We start from the raw sequence: 20,001 nt of genomic DNA, 5'->3' as shown, positions 1-20,001 counted from the left end.
GCTATTTTCACTGGTGTTATTTGGTATTAAGCAGGAGACCTTACAAACATTTGTGTCTTGAAATGCTGTAGCACAAACCTTCACATTTACTATACACTGCCAAAAGCACTTGACTGAATCAGGGAGTCAAAGATTTCCTCATCTTTATTTTCCACCTGGGATGTAACTTCACTCAAAAACGGGAAACCACTCCTCTTATCTTTAGCAGAATGGCCAACTTTTTGAGGATTGGTTGTTGGTTTTCTTCAACTGTCGCTGGAAGAAGAAGAACCAAACAAAACTTAATCACATACTATATATATGTGTTACAGCTCCAAATTAATGGTTCTTAAAAAATGTTAATGAAACAGCAGCAAGGCTAATTCTTAAATTTGTAAGAGATTTACTGGAATCAAAGGTTATTCATCATAATGTTAGAACTCAGAAAATGAAGCTAAATAAATAACTGAGGATCAACTAATTCTAAATGTATAGCAGTGAGCTAGTGTCAGATTTCCTTCTTACACGCCCATGTAAAGTTAAACATTTGCGTGACTATGCCTGAAAAAGTTTATACCAAGAAGAAAAAAAAAGGTTTTTCAATATCTGTCAATTACACGTGCACACAAATCTGATAAAAATAAATACTAGATGTGACATTAAGATGAAGCTATTCACAAGAGAGTAATATTTGGTACACAGATGCAGAACAAAATCACATTTTGCTCACCTAGTTAAGGAAGTTCACACTAACAGCTTGTCTACATTCACATTAAAAACAAAAAGTGGAAAAGTTAACATCTTTAGAGTCATCCAGGAGCCTTTCACCTCCTCCTCTCCTACATGGAGTTCTTAACTAATGTTGACCTGTGAGGCAAGTGGACTTGAGGAGTGCACTGATTAAACCATTATGCCAGCTTTGGTAAATCTCACCCTTTCCCTCAAGCGAACTGTCAATCCGGAGAGATTAAAAGGTTCCAGAGCAAACTTGCCAGACGTGAAGGGTTACGGAGTAAACAGGTCAGACATCAGATGCCAACGTGAGGCGTTCCTGCTAATCTGATTTGTGAGGATGTGAGAAATTGTCACCTTCATTATCACGGCACTCACACTACCAGAACATCAAGAAACAGCTGCAAGAGCAACAGTGTCCTCTGATGCCTTGGGTAAAATCTGAACATGCTAAAACAAATACAAATGTGGCATTTAACATGTTATACTATATTAAACACCTGATCCAAAGTCTGGCACAGGACTGTACCCTTTAATGCTACAGATGTTGGGAGAATGGGACTGCCACCAACAGTGGGTGACGACAGGAAATCGTGAGGGTCATACAAAATGACACAGCATGGATGACAGAAATCATATATGCAGGAATAAATAACAATTTTGTGTTTCAACTCATTGTAGGGTGTCTTCCTCTCTCATGTTTATTAAAATAATTGCCAACATAGGACAGTATTGCCAGGAGTTGATACAGTTGGTACATTTTTAGTCCCTTTAAAGCATGACTCAGCAGTACAGGCAACACTAACTGAGTAAAAAAAAAGTAAATAACCGATTTATAACCAGAAATGAGAGTAAAGGAAATTAGGAACTACTTACTGAACAGTTTGAATTGCAACAGCCAACCTCATTAAAGAGTAGAGCAACTTCACAAAGAAAGGCATTAGCAAATATTCTGCATTGGAAAAGAAGTAATAAAGTATTACTAAAGTAATACAATGTCTGACTGTGTTTAGTTCAGGTTTAAAAATGGCTTATAACATTGTTAATCTTCAGGTGTACACCTTAAAGCCTCACATTCTGTTGTCAGGAGAATAAGACTACAATGTTCTCGAGAGCTTACAAAACACGACACAGTGGATTACGTTTTTTTTTTCTTTTTAAAAAAAAATATTGTTGATGCTCCCAAACTGCTAGTTTAAATCAAGAGTGAACTTAACTGTTTTCATTTAACATGCTAATGTTTTAATTAAAATTACTCTTCCTTTCTTTAACAAAACCGTATTCAGAATTTAATGGTAATTTTCACTTATACTTTGCATATAAAACAAGGTTAATATTAACATGTTTCACGTACCACTACTCTCTACTCCACTGATTCAATTCAGGGTCATGCTGAGGCTGGAGACTGTCCCAGGTGGGTGAGAGGCAGGGTGCACGCCGTAGGCTGCAATGATAACATGCATTTAATCATGCAAGTCTTTTTATTAAATATGATTATGGATGGACTGCCACTGATAATGCTTTTATTTTATTTTATTTATTTTATTTATTTTAAGACAGATTGCGAACTCAGAGTTCTTTGCATGCGCCACCTTTCTCAGCTTCAATAGTCGTCCTCTTTGAAATCAGGCCATTTCTGGGGTTAAGATTGCAAGAGTTTGTTTTGATAACTTGAAAATATCATTATTAGCTATAATAGAAGTAAAAATAATGTCTTTATCAGCTATAATAACATTCTGGTAGTGTTTGCTGTTCATAAATAGAAAAAAATCACAATCTTTTACATTTCTCTATTTTCTCCACATGGTTTAAGAATTGCAGTGTTCATTTATTATAACGACTTTTTATTAAACATTTTTTCTTATGTTTTGTTTGTTTGTTTGGGCTTCTTGTTTTTGTTGTTGTTGTATTATTTTAACATGTTCAAAATAAAGCCACATTGCATCTCAATAAGGAGAGATCGTTAGAAGGAACTAAACATAACTTATTGATATACAGAATTCAATAAAGGTATTTGCCGATTAGACTCTGATGGCCCAAAAAAGCACAAATGGAATGACAGGGATTAGGGCAAGACCCCCGGAGTCTAGACACTGTTGGTAGAGATGGAGATGGAGGCTTGAATTGAGCCTGAGAATCAAGGGGGAGGTGGAGATGGGGAGGAGGTGGGGTGCACGAAGGCGTCTGCAAGGGAGACTGACTGATGAGCAGTGATATTTAAAGTACGCAGAGTGGAGGCTGGTTGGCTTAAAGTAGGCTGACTAGACCAGTGATGCCACAATGAGCTTGACAGCGTGGAAAAGTGAAAGTGATGTAAAGCTTAGATTAACCACCAAACACCTGGAAAGCAGACAGATATGTGACTACAAATCTTCCGCAATGAACTTATGCATAAATTCATTACATTGGTGCCAGAGCCATTTCAGTGAAGACTCTTTACCAGATGCATTTGCGTGAAATGTTGCATAACCTCAAAGTTATGCTAGGCCACTGTTTGAGCTGTCTCCTGGTTCCTGTTCTATGCATTGTAATGACTTTGGAATTAAGTTAGAATCAAAAAACCGAATGAGAAAAACGATGCTGTCCAAAACATATTCATGAGTTAAAATGAACTAGCCCCTGTCTCAAAAGTGCCTTTTTGTTATTTCTTGGTTAGCCCAAAACAGTTTCTGTTATAATTTGTGCATTATAATGGTAATGACAACATATTACAATAATAATATTATAACGCAAGCACTTAAATTCTCTATCTACGCTGTCAGTTACAACTTAAATATGTTTATTTTTCTAAGCTTTTATTTCGACATTTAACCGGATGTTGTTGTTGACGTCATCGTGTGCGCATGTCCACCTCTTTGGGAAGCAGTACACGTGAAGTCTGAGAAGAGCAAGGCTAGGGTGAAGTTATGTCTAAAGCTAGTAGGTATCCATCAGTTTATAGCTGAAAGTATTGACTCACTGAATGCGTGAAATGACATTTAAACGTCTTCGTTTTGTATTTTTTGCATTTAACAGAACAGAAACGAGCCAAACGACTCGGGTTCAGTGCGAAGTTTAAGGTGAGTGCTACAAAGCTAATGTTATCTGTCGCTAACTTTTAGCCCTGCTGGAGCAGTCAGTAATAGTTCGGTTGGTACTGAACTGGCGCTGAGAACCGAGCTTCTCAGCGCCCGTATGTAGTCGGTGTCACACTTTAAACGTTTTTCATGTTTTCACCAAACATTTAGGAAACATTTCATTGTGACGCCAAGACAAGCAAAAACATTGTAGGCACCACTGGGAGATCTATGACACTTTCATTAGTCCCTCGGTTGGGAAAGTCACAGTAGCAGGTTTACAGCGGGAAAATGAATAGAGCAGGAATAAATAGATGCGGGATAGCCAAAAACAACTGGACTATATGGTAATAAAAGTCAAATGTACACTGTGCATAGAGTATATTGTATTTGAGCTTATCAGTGGTAGTGATTTGTATCTTTACCATGGTTGGCTGCATTTATCATTCAATGTAAACAAGACAGTAAAATGAATGCTTTTGCTTTCAAGTGCTGTGCTGATGAGCTAAAATATATTACAACTCCCTGTGTGTTTATCCTACAGGCTAAAGATGGAAGAAAGGGGGATGCTTCGGGGCGGAGAAATACAGAACAGTCCCCTGCTCAGACTGTCAAGGACAGCAGAAACCCAGAAGAAATCAGGAAACAAAGGGTACGTCCTTTGAAAGTCTTGGCTGTACCAGATTTGATGGCAAATTGGTGAATCATTCTCTTATGTCACATCTTACTACATTAGCTTCAGGACCTTCAGGAGAAGCAGAAATTGTCTCGAGAACGAGAGCTTATGAAGAGGAGAAATTTGCAAACCTTCCAGAATGACATCCTTCAGCGACAAAGGGAGTTTGAGCAGAGGGTAAGCACGATACTCTAACTGCATACTTTACAGTTTGCTGCTGTGGTCATTACCATATTCTTCTTTGTCCTCACAGGAGACAGAGATGCAGAGTTTAGAAAAGCATGTCAACTTTGAAAATGAGAATTCAAGGAAAGCATATTACAGAGAATTTAAAAAGGTATGTAATTGCACTGCACACTGGTCTGTATATGGACCACAACAAGAATTAATCTTCTTATTTTAGACTAAATGAAATTTTGACATTCTTTAAAATCACTCTGTATCATTCAGTATCTTATAGCCTGTTTCCTCTAGTACATACTCTGGTCGGCTTGGCTCGACTCAACTTGGTTTTTAGGGTTTTCCATTAGGTGGTAGTACTAGGTACTTCAGCAGTAGTAGCTGGGTTCTCGACCTGGCTTCCAAGCAATCTGAGGTGATTCGAAAATGTGACATCAACAGACTGCATGCCACTAATTGGCTAGTCAGAGACATCACTCGAAGAGTCATGAAATAGTCTCTTTCACAAAAATCAATGCTGTCAGTTTTCGAACTCGAAAATGAGGGAATTGGTTACGCAAAAAACAACACTGTGATCCCAGGGACTGGCAAAACGACATACACCAAGCAGGAGTTTTACCATCGGCTTCACGTCCTCCTTTGTTGTGGTGTTTGTGTCACATACAAATGATGTCATGGGACTTTCACTCCATGTTGCTAAAATGACCACGTGCACATTAGCTGGTACCTGGTTGTTATGGAAAATGACTGAACTTGAGTCAAGCCAAGTAGGTACTAGTCAAAAAGGGCTATTAGAAACATGATGGATGAGAGAGGAGTTGACATGAGCGTTATTTGACATGCTGCTTTTTAAGGTTGTGGAGGCCTCTGATGTGATTCTGGAGGTACTGGACGCGCGTGACCCTCTTGGCTGCAGATGTCCTCAGGTGGAACAGGCGGTCATTCAGAGTGGAACGAACAAAAAGATAGTTTTAGTCCTCAATAAAATTGGTAAGAAGGCCACTAACATTGTACATATCTCATTTGTTTATTAAAATAGTAAATGGCTTTACTTTGGTTCCAGATTTGGTGTCAAAAGAAATAGTGGAAAAGTGGATAAAGTATCTTAGAAATGAGTTCCCCACTGTGGCTTTTAAAGCATCTACTCAGCAGCAGACTAAGAACTTGGTGAGTAGTGAAGCAGTTATGCTCTAATTATCTAGAAATAAAGATTAAATCCAGGCTGTACTTTGTTTTTAAATGTGACTCCGGCATGAACTCTGCACATTATGTCTCCTGCCATGGGAAGAAACGCAGCAACGTTCCAGTGACACAAGCCACCACAGAGCTTCTCAGCACCAGTGCTTGTATTGGAGCAGACTGCTTGATGAAGCTACTGGGCAACTATTGCCGCAACCTGGATATAAAGACAGCCATCACTGTAGGTGTTGTAGGTAAGTGCCGTGCCCTGAAATTCTGAGAGCACCAATAAGTTGGCTACAGACAATCTGTCTACACAAAATGTCTTCGAGGCCAGATTGAATCAAAGGTTACACACTGCTGTTTTTGTACCAGGTTTTCTTCTTTCGAGTAAATAGGATTTTTTTTTCGTTCCATTAATGTTTTGCAGGTTTTCCTAATGTTGGAAAGAGTAGTTTGATCAACAGTCTGAAACGAGCACGAGCATGTAATGTTGGAGCCACACCAGGTGTCACCAAGTAAGTACACATTAACATGCTCAACCTACATGCCTACACTTGTTTTCTAGGCAAGGCAAGGCAAATTTATTTGTATAGCACAATTCAACAACAAGGTGATTCAAAGTGCTTTACAGAGACATTAGAAACAAAAACAAATAAAAAGCATGATTTAAAATTGATTAAAACAAGCAAACAAACTAACTAAACACACACATTTCACACCTGTTCGCGCGATCTGAACCCTTATCGTAAGGGGAGCTACCAGTCCTTCTGTGGACGAGCTACTTTCTATTTTAAATTCCCTGAATTTAAAATACTCTCTAGACCCAGTCTAGACCCAGCTGGGGAGCTACCCAGAGCTCTAAACCCACTTAACAAACAAACAAAACAGTATATAAAATCAAAACAGATAAAATCAGAACAGTAGATAAAATCAGTAGTTAATGTAAGTTTTGAAATTTAAGCTTAACAAACAAACAAAACAGTATATAAAATCAAAACAGATAAAATCAGAAATATTTTTCTAGATTTACTCTGTGACCCTGAAGCGTGAAATGATTTCCAGAAAATTAGAATGTTTGAAACTTTTTGATACTGGAATGTTTATTGAACTTTCTGACATTTTTTTAAAATATTAAGTTAATACATCTATTATTGTGAGTTTCACGTAATTTTTGGTACATCAGCATTTTTGTGCTTTTTTTATTTTTATTTTTATTTTTTTACTTTTTTGGGGGGTGGGGATCAAAACACTTGCACAAATTTGACAACTTGCTTTAAGTCTTGCTTTGTTTCCTGAAAAGTGAGTGAACACGAGTCACAGCCCCTGCCCAGATTTAGAGTTTTTATTATTACAGCTTAGGAAAGCTAATTAATGTTCACATTTGTGAAGTAGGTACTTGTGAAAAACAAGTTGCATTATGGTAATTAATTAATGTTCCATCATTCAACTTCATCATCTCAGCTATAAAAATAAAAAAATAATTCAGTTTTTACACACACACACACACACACACACACACACACACACAGGGATGCAACCTCAGTGTAGTGAAGGCATACTTGGCAACTGTGCCAACTTTATATGTTCGTCTAACAAGACACAATTATGATGTGCATATTAATCCTGCCATGGTGTTCTTGATGGGTTTTCTGGATTTCAGGTGTCTTCAAGAGGTACATTTGGACAAACACATAAAGCTTCTGGACTGTCCCGGTATTGTCATGGCAACATCAACGACAGACGCCGCAATGATTCTTCGCAACTGTGTTAAAATCGAACAGCTTGTTGATCCCCTTCCACCCGTGGAAGCCATCCTCAGAAGGTGCAACAAGGCACAAGTAGGTCATGCTACCTCTTCAGCAACTGTACTGAATGATAACAGTGCAACTGTACTGAGCACTGAATAATAAGTAGTTCAAACAATGGCTTTGGGGTTGTTGTTTTTTTGGAAACACAGATCATGGAGCACTACGGTGTCCCAGACTTTCATACAGCTCTGGAGTTCTTGGCATTGCTCGCCCGTCGGCAAGGCAAACTGAGGAAGGGGGGGCTGCCGGACACTGACAAGGCAGCCAAGAGTGTACTAATGGACTGGACCGGGTTGGTATAGCTTTTTAAAGTTCTAGAAATGATATTGAAGCAACGGCTCAGTTTAAGCACTGTTAAATTCACAAAGTTATGTTTCTTAGGGGAAGGATTAGCTACTTCACACACCCTCCAGAGACACACACTCTTCCTACACACGTCAGTGCTGAGATCGTTACAGAAATGGGAAAAGCCTTTGACTGGGACGAGCTGGAAAAGGGAAATCAGGAGGTTCTTGCAGGTAAGCAAGTTATAATTAACAGTATCACAGTCAGGCAAATTAAATGGAACATGATGATAATATAAAACCACATGATTTGATCATGTAAACCTGTTCAGATAACTTTAGACTAAATGGTTTGTGCTTTCCTCTGTGTCCAGAGTCGTCTTGTCCTGACATTCAAATGGGATTCTGCATGGAAACCACTGGGCTGACACAGGGAGGCCAGGGCGAGTTGCACTGTGATCTGGGCTTGGAAGGAGGATCAGTGGAAGCATCATCCTCGAAAGAGGAAACTGAATCTATGGAGGATGATCAGGATCCAGAGGTGAGAAGCAGCAGTAGCCTTAAATTGTGGGTGAATTATAGTATATGATGACTGTGAATGCTGTTATTCATCTCACGTTTTATTTCTGCTATTTTGTTCCATTCAAAACAGTTTGGACCAATGACAGTGGAAATAAAATCACAGAAAAAGACAGAGGTACCCGCAACGGATGCTGCATCCAAGGCTCCGGATTTAAAGAATATCTTGAACGTGGACCCTCTGCTGCAGGGTCAGGCACTCCTGGCTGCGGGCAAGAAGAGGAAGAAGCTACAGAAAAGAGCTGGTTTGTGCAATTATTCATCTCAGTGTAATACTAATACTCACATTTTAGATATTTTACAACTGCTCCATGAATCCAGTTCACTACATTCAATTCACTAATATAATTCACATCCTTTTTAAAACACTGTGGAAGTAATGATTCATGGGTCTGTGTTGCGTCCTCTGGCACTGTTTCAGCATTGTTTATTGATGATTTTAACTGATAACTTATCGAGTGCACCGTAATACTCTGCACAGACTCAGATAAAAGTAGTAAAATTGATTGGACCGTGCCTCACAGGACAGCTAAACAGTGATCAAAAATATGATAAGAAACCAGCTCACAGCTTTTCTTCATTAGCCAAGTCAGTCATGATCACAATTCAAAGAAGTATGCATTTCACCTAATTAAATTATTGTGTTTGTTTTGATATTAGCAACTTTCTTTCATAAACCATTGTAAGTAAAAAGTAGAAAGACATCCTGAGCTAAGATCAGAACAAATCTATCAAGCGAGTTGGGTTTCGTCACAAAAATGTCGCTATACAGAGATAAAATTATTGATGTATTTGGAAAAGAAACCTCTGCTGCTAGCAGTTTGGTCAGCACAGAAAGTCGTGGTATCAACCAGCTCCTCAGTTTTTGTCCAAAAGGTTGCTTGTATGTGATTTGTGACACTTTTAGCATTTTTGTTTTTAAAATTTATTATAGAAATGATCTAGATTTTGCCCTAATGCTTTCTGGGTTCTTTTTCTTTGCTCTGCAGACAAACTTGCCACCAAACTCTCGGACACATTGACATCTGCAATGGACTTCTCATTTTCAGACTAAAATATTACCAAAATAAAATGATGAATTTAATGAATCCATTTTGGTGGTTTGTCTTTCTTTGACATGGCTATTATTGTTGTTGGGTTAAACATGTGCAGCAGTGAACCTGAGAAAAATTGTTTCTGAGGCCCTTAATACTTTCTTTGAAACTAAGTTTTTTGTTTTCTTTTTCTTTGTTTGGTTTTTTTTTTTTTTTTTTTTTTTTTTTTTTTTTTTACGTCGTCCCTGGTAGATTATATTCCTGTTCAGACACCGGGTATTATAAATATTGCGATTTGAATAGTTGTAATATTATTGATGTAATACTTATACTAAGAATTACTTCTTTACTTTTTTGAATAGCTAACCTCTGCGGCACTATTGGCAGACTAACATAGATTAAAATGTGTCACATTTATGAATTATAGCAGCACTTCAATACTATAAGAGGACACTTTATTCAAGATATCGTTTTGAAAATACAACTTTAAAATTAACAAGTTCCGGGTAAGTTGCGTAAGATGACGTAAGGCCGTCGGCCTGAGGTAAACAACGGTAGAGCGGAGGCTAGTGACTATCAAGTTAGTTTTCACGGATCTGAAGAAATGGCAAAGAAAGCGAAGGACTCAGTGGATGTGTGGCTGTAACTCCTCTTACACTAATCAGATAGTACGTATCTTTAATCTGAAAGAGGTATGTAGCTGTGTAGCGTTAGCTTTTCGCAATGAGGGCTAGCTAGCTCAGATTCAACTTCCTATTTTTACTTGGCCGTCGAGGGGTCGTACGAGTACTGAAATAGCACTGCCTTCAGCTAAAATAGCAACCTTCTAACAAGTGGACTATCACTGGATAGCTTCAAAGTAAATAGTATACGATGGAAATTCTAGCTTGAATTGCTTGTCCTCACATAACGTTGATCTGGGCCCGTTAGCAGCACTGAGCTGTCAAACGAACACCGCCAATTCATGACGATAGAACCTAGCTCGCCAAAAATAGAAATTACGAAAAATGTGTAAAGTAAACAGCAACCTCCCAACTGTCTGTCTAAATGGTTCCAGAGTTAACCCATTTAAATGATGTTGTTAAAACTGAATTGGATCTTTTATGTTGTCAGGGGGGAATCTCTGTTAAGAAGGTAGGCGACCACTATTTCAGTTTCAGTTTTCAGTTGTATTTGTCATATGCAAGTTAGCACAGGGTCAACATCGCAATGAAATGTATTTGACGAGCAGAAGACAGTCACTCAGCAGAATGGTACAGTAGGAAAAAATAAAATAAAATAATAAAAAATAAATAGAAAAATAGTAAGAGCAAAATATTAAAAAGATGTAGTAAAAGAAAAAGATTTTCAGTTAACTGACTAAATATATATATATAAATGTATGTACATACTAGTGATTAAATAAAGAAAATCTTAATGTGGGGGGCGGGCAGATGGGATATTGCACAGGAATGAGCAGCAGTACAAATTAAACAGTACAAAAGTACGCGTACGCCTGCCGTGCGGCGAGTAGGCGGGGTCTGTACTCAGTCTGCCTCGACCAAATTATTGACACACTTCAAGCAACAATACAATCTTAAACTAATCACTACGCTCGCAGAAAATAGACAAAGGATGATCACGGGTATTTTTTTCCCCATCTGTGGTGTTTTTATCTTGTCAGTGAGTAATGACACGCAGACAAGATAAAAACTGTCGAACTGTTACAGTTCAATGGCTTAAAGTGACACCAACTCCCTTTGGTGTTCGTCTGCCTAAAAGTGATTGTCTGCCAAAAACTGATTTCCAATGTTTCCGTGTATTTTTTTTATGTGTAATATCTTTACGTATATTCGTAAATAGACTTCGGTGAACAGGGTTTACAAAGGGGTTATATATAGAATTAAAAAATTATCAGTTTTTCAAGTATCTTCACAACTCTGTGTTATTGTACTTACATTATAACCAATCCGGTCCTTTATCCCTACTTAAAATATTTTTACAGAACTATTGTAATATTTGCTGCCATTTCTGCTGTCCTCTTGGCCAACTTACTCTTACAAAAGACATTTTTAATGTTAATGAGATTGTTTTTAACTGCAAAAATAAAGATTATATAAAAGTCACTGCCAAAAACTGATTGTGGCTTCTACCTTGTTACACGAATGTTGTTTGTGGCTCAAGATGACTATATGTCATCCATGAGGGATGCATTTGACATCTGTTTCATATATTATAGCCCAACAAGTTACTTATAGCAGTTTAAATACGAGCAATAAATTTTTGGCAAATACCGGAAATCAGTTTTTGGCAGACAATCACTTTTTGGCACAACACCTGTATTTGCCAAAAAATGCCCGTATTTAAACTGCTGTAAATGACATGTTGGCCTATAATCTATGAAACATATGTTATATATATTTATGTTAATATATATGAGATATATTCTTGACTTTGAGCCACAAACAATATCCCCATCACCAGGTAGAAGCTGCAATCCAATCCGTTTTTGACAAAGTGATTTTTATATATAATTTATCTATCTAGCTAAACACTCTCACTGCCATTAAAAATATCTTTTTAAAGAGTGATCTGGGCCAGAGGGTATCAAAAAAGCAACAATATAACATAACATTTTTTAATTTAATTTTTTTTTTAGAATGACATTTTGTTAATTTTTGTCTGTTTTTGTTTTATACTTTGTCATCCCTGTTTGAAGCACTTTGTGATCTTTTATCTAGAAAGGTGCTATATAAATAGAACTTTACTTACTTAATATTTCTGCTAATTTTCATCAGAATAAGTGTCTGTTTCTGCAAACATATTTTAAGTGTCCAAATTCATAAAGTAACTTGCAAAAGAGGTAATTTCTTTTTTTATATATACACCCACTCCAACACTCATGTTTACAGTAATTTCACTAATATAAGCATAGACATCATGATCAATTGTGGGTTAACAACACTCTTGGGACACTCCCAATAGGGTTTAAAAATCTGGGACTTTCCACCAGTTGCTCTTGGAACTGAAGAAGCTTGTCGGATGAGAGGTGAAACATCAAGAAATTTAAAGAAGTCCAGTCACTTTTCTTTCAAAGCTCCTTACAAAGAAATGACACATAAAAAATGCATAGAAACATCGGAAATTTTTTGGCAGATGGTCACTTTTTGGCATAACGCCCAGCTGATGTTTTTCCTTTTCTGAGAAATCACTTCTCTTGTATGGAATTACTAAGGTTTCAGAATTTTCTGCAAAATATCTGTGTGAGTGTGGTGTAATAGAATATCAATCCATGTATGTTTAATTACATTTGTTTAAAAAATAATAATTCTGAAGTATTCAGATGTGCAAAAAAAAGGTGTATTAATCTATGTAAATATATATATAAGTGCCAACTTGGTCTAATACAAGGTGCTGGAGATGTAAACAGATACACATATTTGCAGATCTGCTGTGGCTGAAGTGCAACAAAGAAATGTAAGCAGCAGACCAGTTGGCCTTTTTAAGTTGTCTCCAGTTCTTGGGCCAAACTTTGTCTTTTCAGCCATTAATATTTATATATGCACTTATATGCACACACATACTTTAAATGCACTTCAACAGTTTTCTGTACACTTTTAAGCAGGCACTTGGAGAGCCCTTAACAAATGTACAAATCTTTGTGCAAAAATGGGCTGAGATACAGTTACACAATTCTTCACATTTGTAAATAATTCTGTTGCAATAGTAACCTTGTAATGCTCATTGGGACTGCTGAGCATGGTTGAAACAAGATCTATTTGAGTCTCCTGTGTCTCTGAGTAACAGATACAACTGTACCGGACATAACAGAGGGTATATATTAAAAAAAGGGGAAGTGAAAATGACAATAAAGAAGTCGGGGCTTGAAGAAGCTTTAAAGGCAGCAGATTAGAGAAACTAGATTTGTATAAGTACCATTGTAACTAAGTAACAGTCCCACTACTAATTCAAGATCTTAACGTATTTTAACGTATTTAAATGACTGATTGAAAACCAACAGCTTTCGGGGGTGTTGCAGTCTTACTAATGGTGTTGATTTGTTTGGCATTTTAAAGTAATTTGTTAACATTTTTAATGAAAACAGTTTTGTTAAGTTGTACAATTATGTATTGAATTCTACAGGTCATATCACAAACTTCTGATGGCTTTGGAACTTAATTACTCAGATTATTTCAAACCAAACTAAGCATTTTCTATGTAAATGTATTTTAGACCTGGCAGTGACATCTGGAATTCTCATCAGAATATTAAAGTGTAGGATTCTGATTTGTGGATTGAGTGGTGTAATAACATCGCATGCTGTCCTACAGGTCCATCCCTAGATCCCTGGATCCGTCTCAGCCATGTCGTCACGTGTGTTGCTGCGGCAGCAGCTGATGCGGGAACAAGCCCAGGAGCAGGAGAGACGCGAGGCTCTTGCTCAGCAACAACAGGCATCTGCCTCTCAGCTTCGGGCCACCAACTCGACTCCAGCTATCTCTGTCACTCTGCCACCTAATGCCGCCCGGCCCCCTCCAGCACAGGTGCCCGTGGAGGTGCTGAAAGTAAGAGCGACCTGTTTTGTTTTAAATTTTTAGCACTGTGTGTGTGTGTGTGTGTGTGTGTGTGTGTGTGTGTGTATGTCAGTCCACCAGCCCCTAACAGCTGTTTGAATGATCAGGTGCAGACCCACTTGGAGAACCCCACCAAGTACCACATCCAGCAGGCACAGAGGCAGCAGGTGAAGCAGTACCTCTCCACCACTCTGGGAAACAAGGCGATTCCTCAGACCTTGTCTCTGTCCCCCGCCCCCCAGTCCAGTTCTGCCCCAGAAGTGGCCCCTACTGCCAGCAGCGCCCCTAATAGTCCTATGGCGCTGCTCAACATCGGCTCCAACAAGGAAGAAGTAAGGGGAATTCCAACATTGATACCAGTAGTTAAATTTCCTGTGTGCGAGTTTCATTTGATGATACAGCAGATTACATAACCTTTTCAGTAGTTTCCTTTTTGGAAACTTCCAGCGCATTTTTGTGGGGAAGTTGAATATCTGTTGCTTTCTTCTTGCTCAATTAGCTTGTGTTTGCTCTGTAACAATGTGCCTGAAGGTCCCACTGTGAGGGTGCATGCTCTTTGTTGTCATACTCTCGTTGGCCTTTCGTCACAATAAGATGTTAAATACTGCACCGGCAGAATAACCGTGCCAGCACGTCTCACGCACGCATCACTGTCTTCCAAATGACGCCTCTTTAAAGCTCTCACATTGGGCTCAGATGTCTAGTGTTGCCACCTGGATTGTTTTTATACAGTGTAAATACATATTCATTACTATCACACCATTTACCTTCTGCCACGTTTGTCTCATTGTCTGTTTTTCTAGATTGACGATGTGATCGATGACATTATTAGCCTTGAATCCAGTTTTAATGACGACATCATTACGTTGATAGACTCAGGTCTTCAGCTGCCTAGCACGGTATGAAGAACTATGCATTTGTTGTTCTCTCCTGAACTTCCTTTTTGAAGGTTCCTCTCCAGTTTAGAGCTTCTTCTTTAATAGTGCAGTAACAGAATAACGCAGACAGCTCCAAGTGAGTACGCTCTGTGAATGGGCGGTCTCTTTCATGTGTGGAATTCTGAAAGTTGTAAGAGCAAATATACACTTGTAGCACTCAGTTACCATTTGTCACAGAAGTGTTTCATGGGCAGGGTAAAGCTATCAGTGGATACAAGACATAGAGAAGTGAGACAAAGTCATAAAAAGTACACGGCCAGGTCAAGAAGTAATCTGCAGGGAAGAAACAGGTTTCCAAAATTTCACCGCAAAGCAAAAAATGAGGATTATGGTGATGATTTTGGAGGGCCAGAAAAAGAAGCTGACTGAGGTAAAAAGGCTTTTTCTGATTTTTGAATTGGCACTGGGTAGTCTTCATCTTTGATATGCAATAGAATATAAATGGTGGGGTTTTTCTTTGCTGTTATTATGTAGCAGCCATTTCTTTTTGATAGCATTTGTCTGATCCACAGAAACCTGCTTTGAGTCTATTTTGAACTCACAGAACCGATTGCTCTAAATGAAAGCAGCAGCATTTGCTTCAGAGTAGTCAGGTACTATTTAAGACCTATATTGGAACATGTTGTTTGTTGTGCAGCTCCCAGGAAACCTCTTGGATGTGTACCATAGCCCGGGAATGGCAGCGCCTACTCTTACTGTCAGCAACTCCTGCCCTGCTGATCTTCCAAAAATTAAAAGGGAAATTACTGGTATAGTAACTTCTTTTTATAAACACGTGTCCTGTTTCATTTATTTATTTGTTTTTTAATAAACAGTTTAGCTTTTCGTAACATGAACGCTAACATTTTGTCTGTCAGATGCAGATGCCAAAGCAATAATGAAAGAAAGGCAGAAGAAAGACAATCATAACCTCAGTAAGTCAAACCTTTGTTTGAGGTCATTTTTTTTAACTTCTTGTTTGAATATGATTACAATAAAAATATAGACCGCAATGCAGATTCAGAATCACAACATCCTATTTACTTATTCGTACACTTCTGCTTAATACCAGCTGATTGTTAGAGATAACCTCGTGTGCCTTTGCTTCCTCTCTTTGTTGGTTGCAGTTGAGAGGAGGCGTCGATTCAATATCAATGACCGCATAAAGGAGTTGGGCGCTTTGATACCGAAGTCATCAGACCCGTAAGTGGGATATTCATTTTCCACTGCTCACATGAAGTTACACTGTTTGAATTTTAATGCCTTGGGGCCACACATGCGGTGTATAAATCATGATCTTGTCCTCTGCTTCTGTTGTCTTTCCTGTCTTTACTGACATCGCAACAATGACAGAGAGATGCGCTGGAATAAAGGTACCATTCTCAAGGCTTCTGTAGACTACATCAGGAAATTGCAGAAGGAGCAGCAGAGAGCCAAGGATGTTGAGATGAGGCAGAAGAAGCTGGAGCAAGCCAACCACTCCTTAATGTTACGCATCCAGGTCGGTGTTCAGTTTTATTTATGTAGCGCTGTTTTACAGGAATGGTTATCTCAAAGTGTGTTTTGTTGTAAGATGAAGACATTAGTGAGAGAATCCTGACAATCGGATGAGGCTGTATGAGAAAGCTCCATTTTAACAGGAAGAGCTCTCTAACAGAACCAGACTTGACAATGGGCAGACATCTGCCATGACCAGATTGCGGTCATGGCTTTGTTGGGTTGATGTGGTGGGTTTGCAGTGAGGTCATGATATGGCTTGATCTTCGAGGGCTTGCTAACTGTGGATTTTACAGCCATTAAAAACAAATATCTAGTATGGACATATATGCTCTCTTGAGTTCCATCTTCTGAAGGCTTTTCAGGGAGCTTTTAGAACAGCCTTATAATAAGTAATAGAATAGTGCATCTTAGAAGCTTATGTATGAACAAGTATTTCAACATCACTCCGAAAAAGGATGCCTCCGATTTACTCGGCAAAGAAAAGAAGGCTTTCTTAATTTTCTTGTTAAAGAAAACATTCTTGGTCAAAAATAATTGATTCTTCAGAGTGTTACAGGAGGCCAAGGTAGTGCCATCCAGACTAAGAATGCATCTAAATAGGAATGGATCTGAATGGATGTGTCTGGGGAACAATGGTGCATATTCCTTGAAAGTCAAAGAAAATCAAAAGCCATTTGTCCACCTTTGCTGTTTAGGTGTAGACAGAAATGTAAGCAGGGCGTGAACTGCTTGTCTTCATAAATGTAGTGACTTCCACGTCCTTGGCCCTGCTCTGTTGTTGTCTTTTCACTCATATTTTTTCTAAACAAAGAAGGTCTTTGTCTTGCTGAAGAAATGTCAGTGTAACTGTCGTCACTACTGTAATACATACAGTAAGTCTGTGAAGTGTCTGCACTCATCCTGTTGGTTTACTCAGACATAAAGTTTGCACAAAATACTGTAGGTGAAATCCACAAAATGTTATGTTTGCTTTATTTAGTTCTCGTCTAGTTCTCAACTATTTATTTTTCTTCCTTATTGCAAATTTGGATCAACCAAAAATTCAGACTTGCTTTGTTCCATCTGTGTTTCATCTTGTTTAGACAGTTTTTTGGGTGTAAAGTTTAACACGTGGAATGAATTTTTCAATGCAAAAACATAAAAGGAGCTATGCAATATAGGAGTGCAATAGATTATGCAATAATGACATGAGTGATTTCTGGCCATCTGATTAGAAAACATGCTGTTCTTGTTTTCAGGAACTGGAAATGCAGGCACGGCTTCACGGCCTCTCAAACTCCAACAGCGTCTCTGCTCTGAGCTCCGACCCCTCTCTGCTCCAGCAGCAGTCCACAGTTCCACAGAGCAGCCAGTCTCTGGCTCCCAACACAGGAGGAGCCTCCAACCAGAACCTCCTCGGTCCGGCAGCCATTGGACAACCTTTGCCTGCCTCCTTCCTGTCCCCACCCTCCTCAGACTCTCCCGCCGGACTCACCATAAGTAGTCCGCTGGACCTGGGCAGCCTGAGCTTCGCTGAGCTCGATGACCCCCCGGCCTCCGCCCTCTACTCCGATATGGGTTTGGGAGACATACTTATGGATGACGGGTGCACTCTGTCTCCAGAGAGGATTGGCGAGCCACTGTTTTCTCCTTTGTCACCGGGTGCCTCTAAAACCAGCAGTCGCAGGAGCAGCCTTGAGATGGATGAGGACTTGTGATGATTTGCGTGTGGTCAGAGACTCCGTAGGGACAAGAATGTCAGGAAGTGCAGTTTATCCTTAAACAACTATAGCCTATTTATAGAACTGCACAACTGAACTTTAAAAAGTCAAATTTAACTATAATTATGAACAAAACTAACACCAGAAGACAGCAATTTTTTCTTTGTTTGTTTGTTTGTTTTTTGCTACACAAATTCATTATAATTGTTCCTGTTTGGAGCCAGTCAGACATCAGATGATTATGTCTGAGTTTCTGAATGCAATCTTAGTATAAAATGCAATATTGTACAATAGGGGCATGGACCTAGCATTAAGAAATGATACATTCTTAAATAGTTGTTAAGATTTCTTCAGAGATTTTAAGAGGGATATATGGTTTGCTTGAATTTATTATATGCATATTTGTAGGGAAGAAAGCTGTGAGGTTTCTTTTTCGTGACAGGACATGTTTGGCACAACTAACTTGTCAAGAAATGCCAATATATAGCATATATTTCATGTGTGTGTGTTTTTGTTTTTTGTTTTTCTTCAGACTGACTGGAATCAGGGTTTGTTAAAAGCAGTTGCATACTCATGCGTGTTGGGTTGTATCACCAGCAACTACAGAAGGGATCTCTGTAAAAAAGTGAATTGGCACATTGTGTAGTAGTTACAGCACATTGTAAATAAGAGTCTTTTATTTTGAGCAAGTTCTTTGCACCTTATTTTATGGCAGTCTATGCATTTTAAGAAAGCTTGTGTCTGTTTTTATTACTACTACATACAGTGGACAACTAAGGCCCAGGTCGCATGTATTTGTAATAAAACCTTAAAGGCCGTGAAAAAACTTCACATGCTGCTGCAGCTAGTTAGCCAAAGCAGGATTTCTTCCAGAGTAGCTACAAATTGCAAATCAGCATTTTTTTATATATATATTTTTTTTTTTCTTTTTTTTTTTTTCTTTAAAGTCAGTGGGAATGCAGAACAATTTTCTCCTTTTACAAAAGTACTGTAGTTCATTACAATTTTTTTTATACCTGATCATTTGATAAGTAGTTTCTGCAGACTAATGTGTGTTGTCAGTTTGTCTCCATTAACTTTGGTAATCACTGAGTAATTTTTTTAACCAGTTAGCATGTTCTAATAAATATGTGGGGTGTTTTTTGTTTGTTTGTTTTTTTGGATGATGAAAAGTGATATAATCTAATAATGGATTCCTGCTCATTGTAGTCTGAATTCAGTTGGCTCAGACCTCCTTTTTTTACACCAACCACTAGTCTCACTTCTGTTATAACAATGTATGATGTTTTGTTGAATGAAACCTCAAGGCAATTATTATTCCATTAAATAGTCACAAACGTTAGAAAGGGTTTATTTTCATCACATGCTTACCGAACCTTGTGTACAGTTAATGAATGTGTGTTTGAGTATTTTTTTGTTTTTTCTAACACTGATGGTGCTGTTTTTAGTTAAAACAGCCAAAAATATATTTAGATCATAGCTTTGAGTGGCATTGATTGGTGGTTACAATAATTTTTTAAGCTCTCCACTGATCGTTCAGAGCGTTGGAGGTACCTTTCAGCTTAAAGCAGCTCCACTCCATCACTCAGCGTTTCTCATCGTGTTCCCGTAAATCACGGAGTAGAACTTGTGTACTTATTCAGCTTTTACTCTTCTCCACAATATTAACCCTGTCTTAACCAGGCATATACACAGTGACTCATACTCACACCGACTGTTAACTACAAAGCAACATGTCTTGTCCCTGCAATTTGGCTTTGAGATTTTTAACAAATAAATGATTGCCATCGGTTCGTGTGTGGATGTGCTTTATTTTCTGGC

At 38.4% G+C, this 20,001-nt stretch overlaps 1 protein-coding gene across 1 annotated transcript; it reads left to right on the top strand.

Annotated features, from left to right (window-relative positions):
- Positions 1 to 3,534: 3,534 nt before the first annotated feature.
- gnl3l (G protein nucleolar 3 like) lies at positions 3,535 to 19,970 on the top strand. Its single transcript, XM_080891974.1, is given in 23 exon segments — positions 3,535 to 3,630; positions 3,727 to 3,770; positions 4,312 to 4,419; positions 4,504 to 4,620; positions 4,697 to 4,780; positions 5,478 to 5,613; positions 5,687 to 5,790; positions 5,912 to 6,056; positions 6,233 to 6,320; positions 7,466 to 7,643; positions 7,763 to 7,905; positions 7,995 to 8,131; positions 8,272 to 8,438; positions 8,550 to 8,718; positions 8,721 to 8,743; positions 13,833 to 14,054; positions 14,171 to 14,395; positions 14,867 to 14,962; positions 15,639 to 15,750; positions 15,859 to 15,915; positions 16,108 to 16,183; positions 16,334 to 16,481; positions 17,719 to 19,970. Coding segments are annotated over 23 exon segments (3,051 nt in total). The 5' UTR covers positions 3,535 to 3,617; the 3' UTR covers positions 18,178 to 19,970.
- Positions 19,971 to 20,001: the final 31 nt, after the last annotated feature.

The sequence above is a fragment of the Rhamphochromis sp. 'chilingali' genome (assembly GCF_963969265.1).
Source record: "Rhamphochromis sp. 'chilingali' genome assembly, chromosome: 9".
Taxonomy (NCBI): Eukaryota; Metazoa; Chordata; class Actinopteri; order Cichliformes; family Cichlidae; genus Rhamphochromis; species Rhamphochromis sp. 'chilingali'.
The sequence above is the reverse complement of the archived record's forward strand: the minus strand, read 5'-3'. Positions and strand labels throughout refer to the sequence as shown.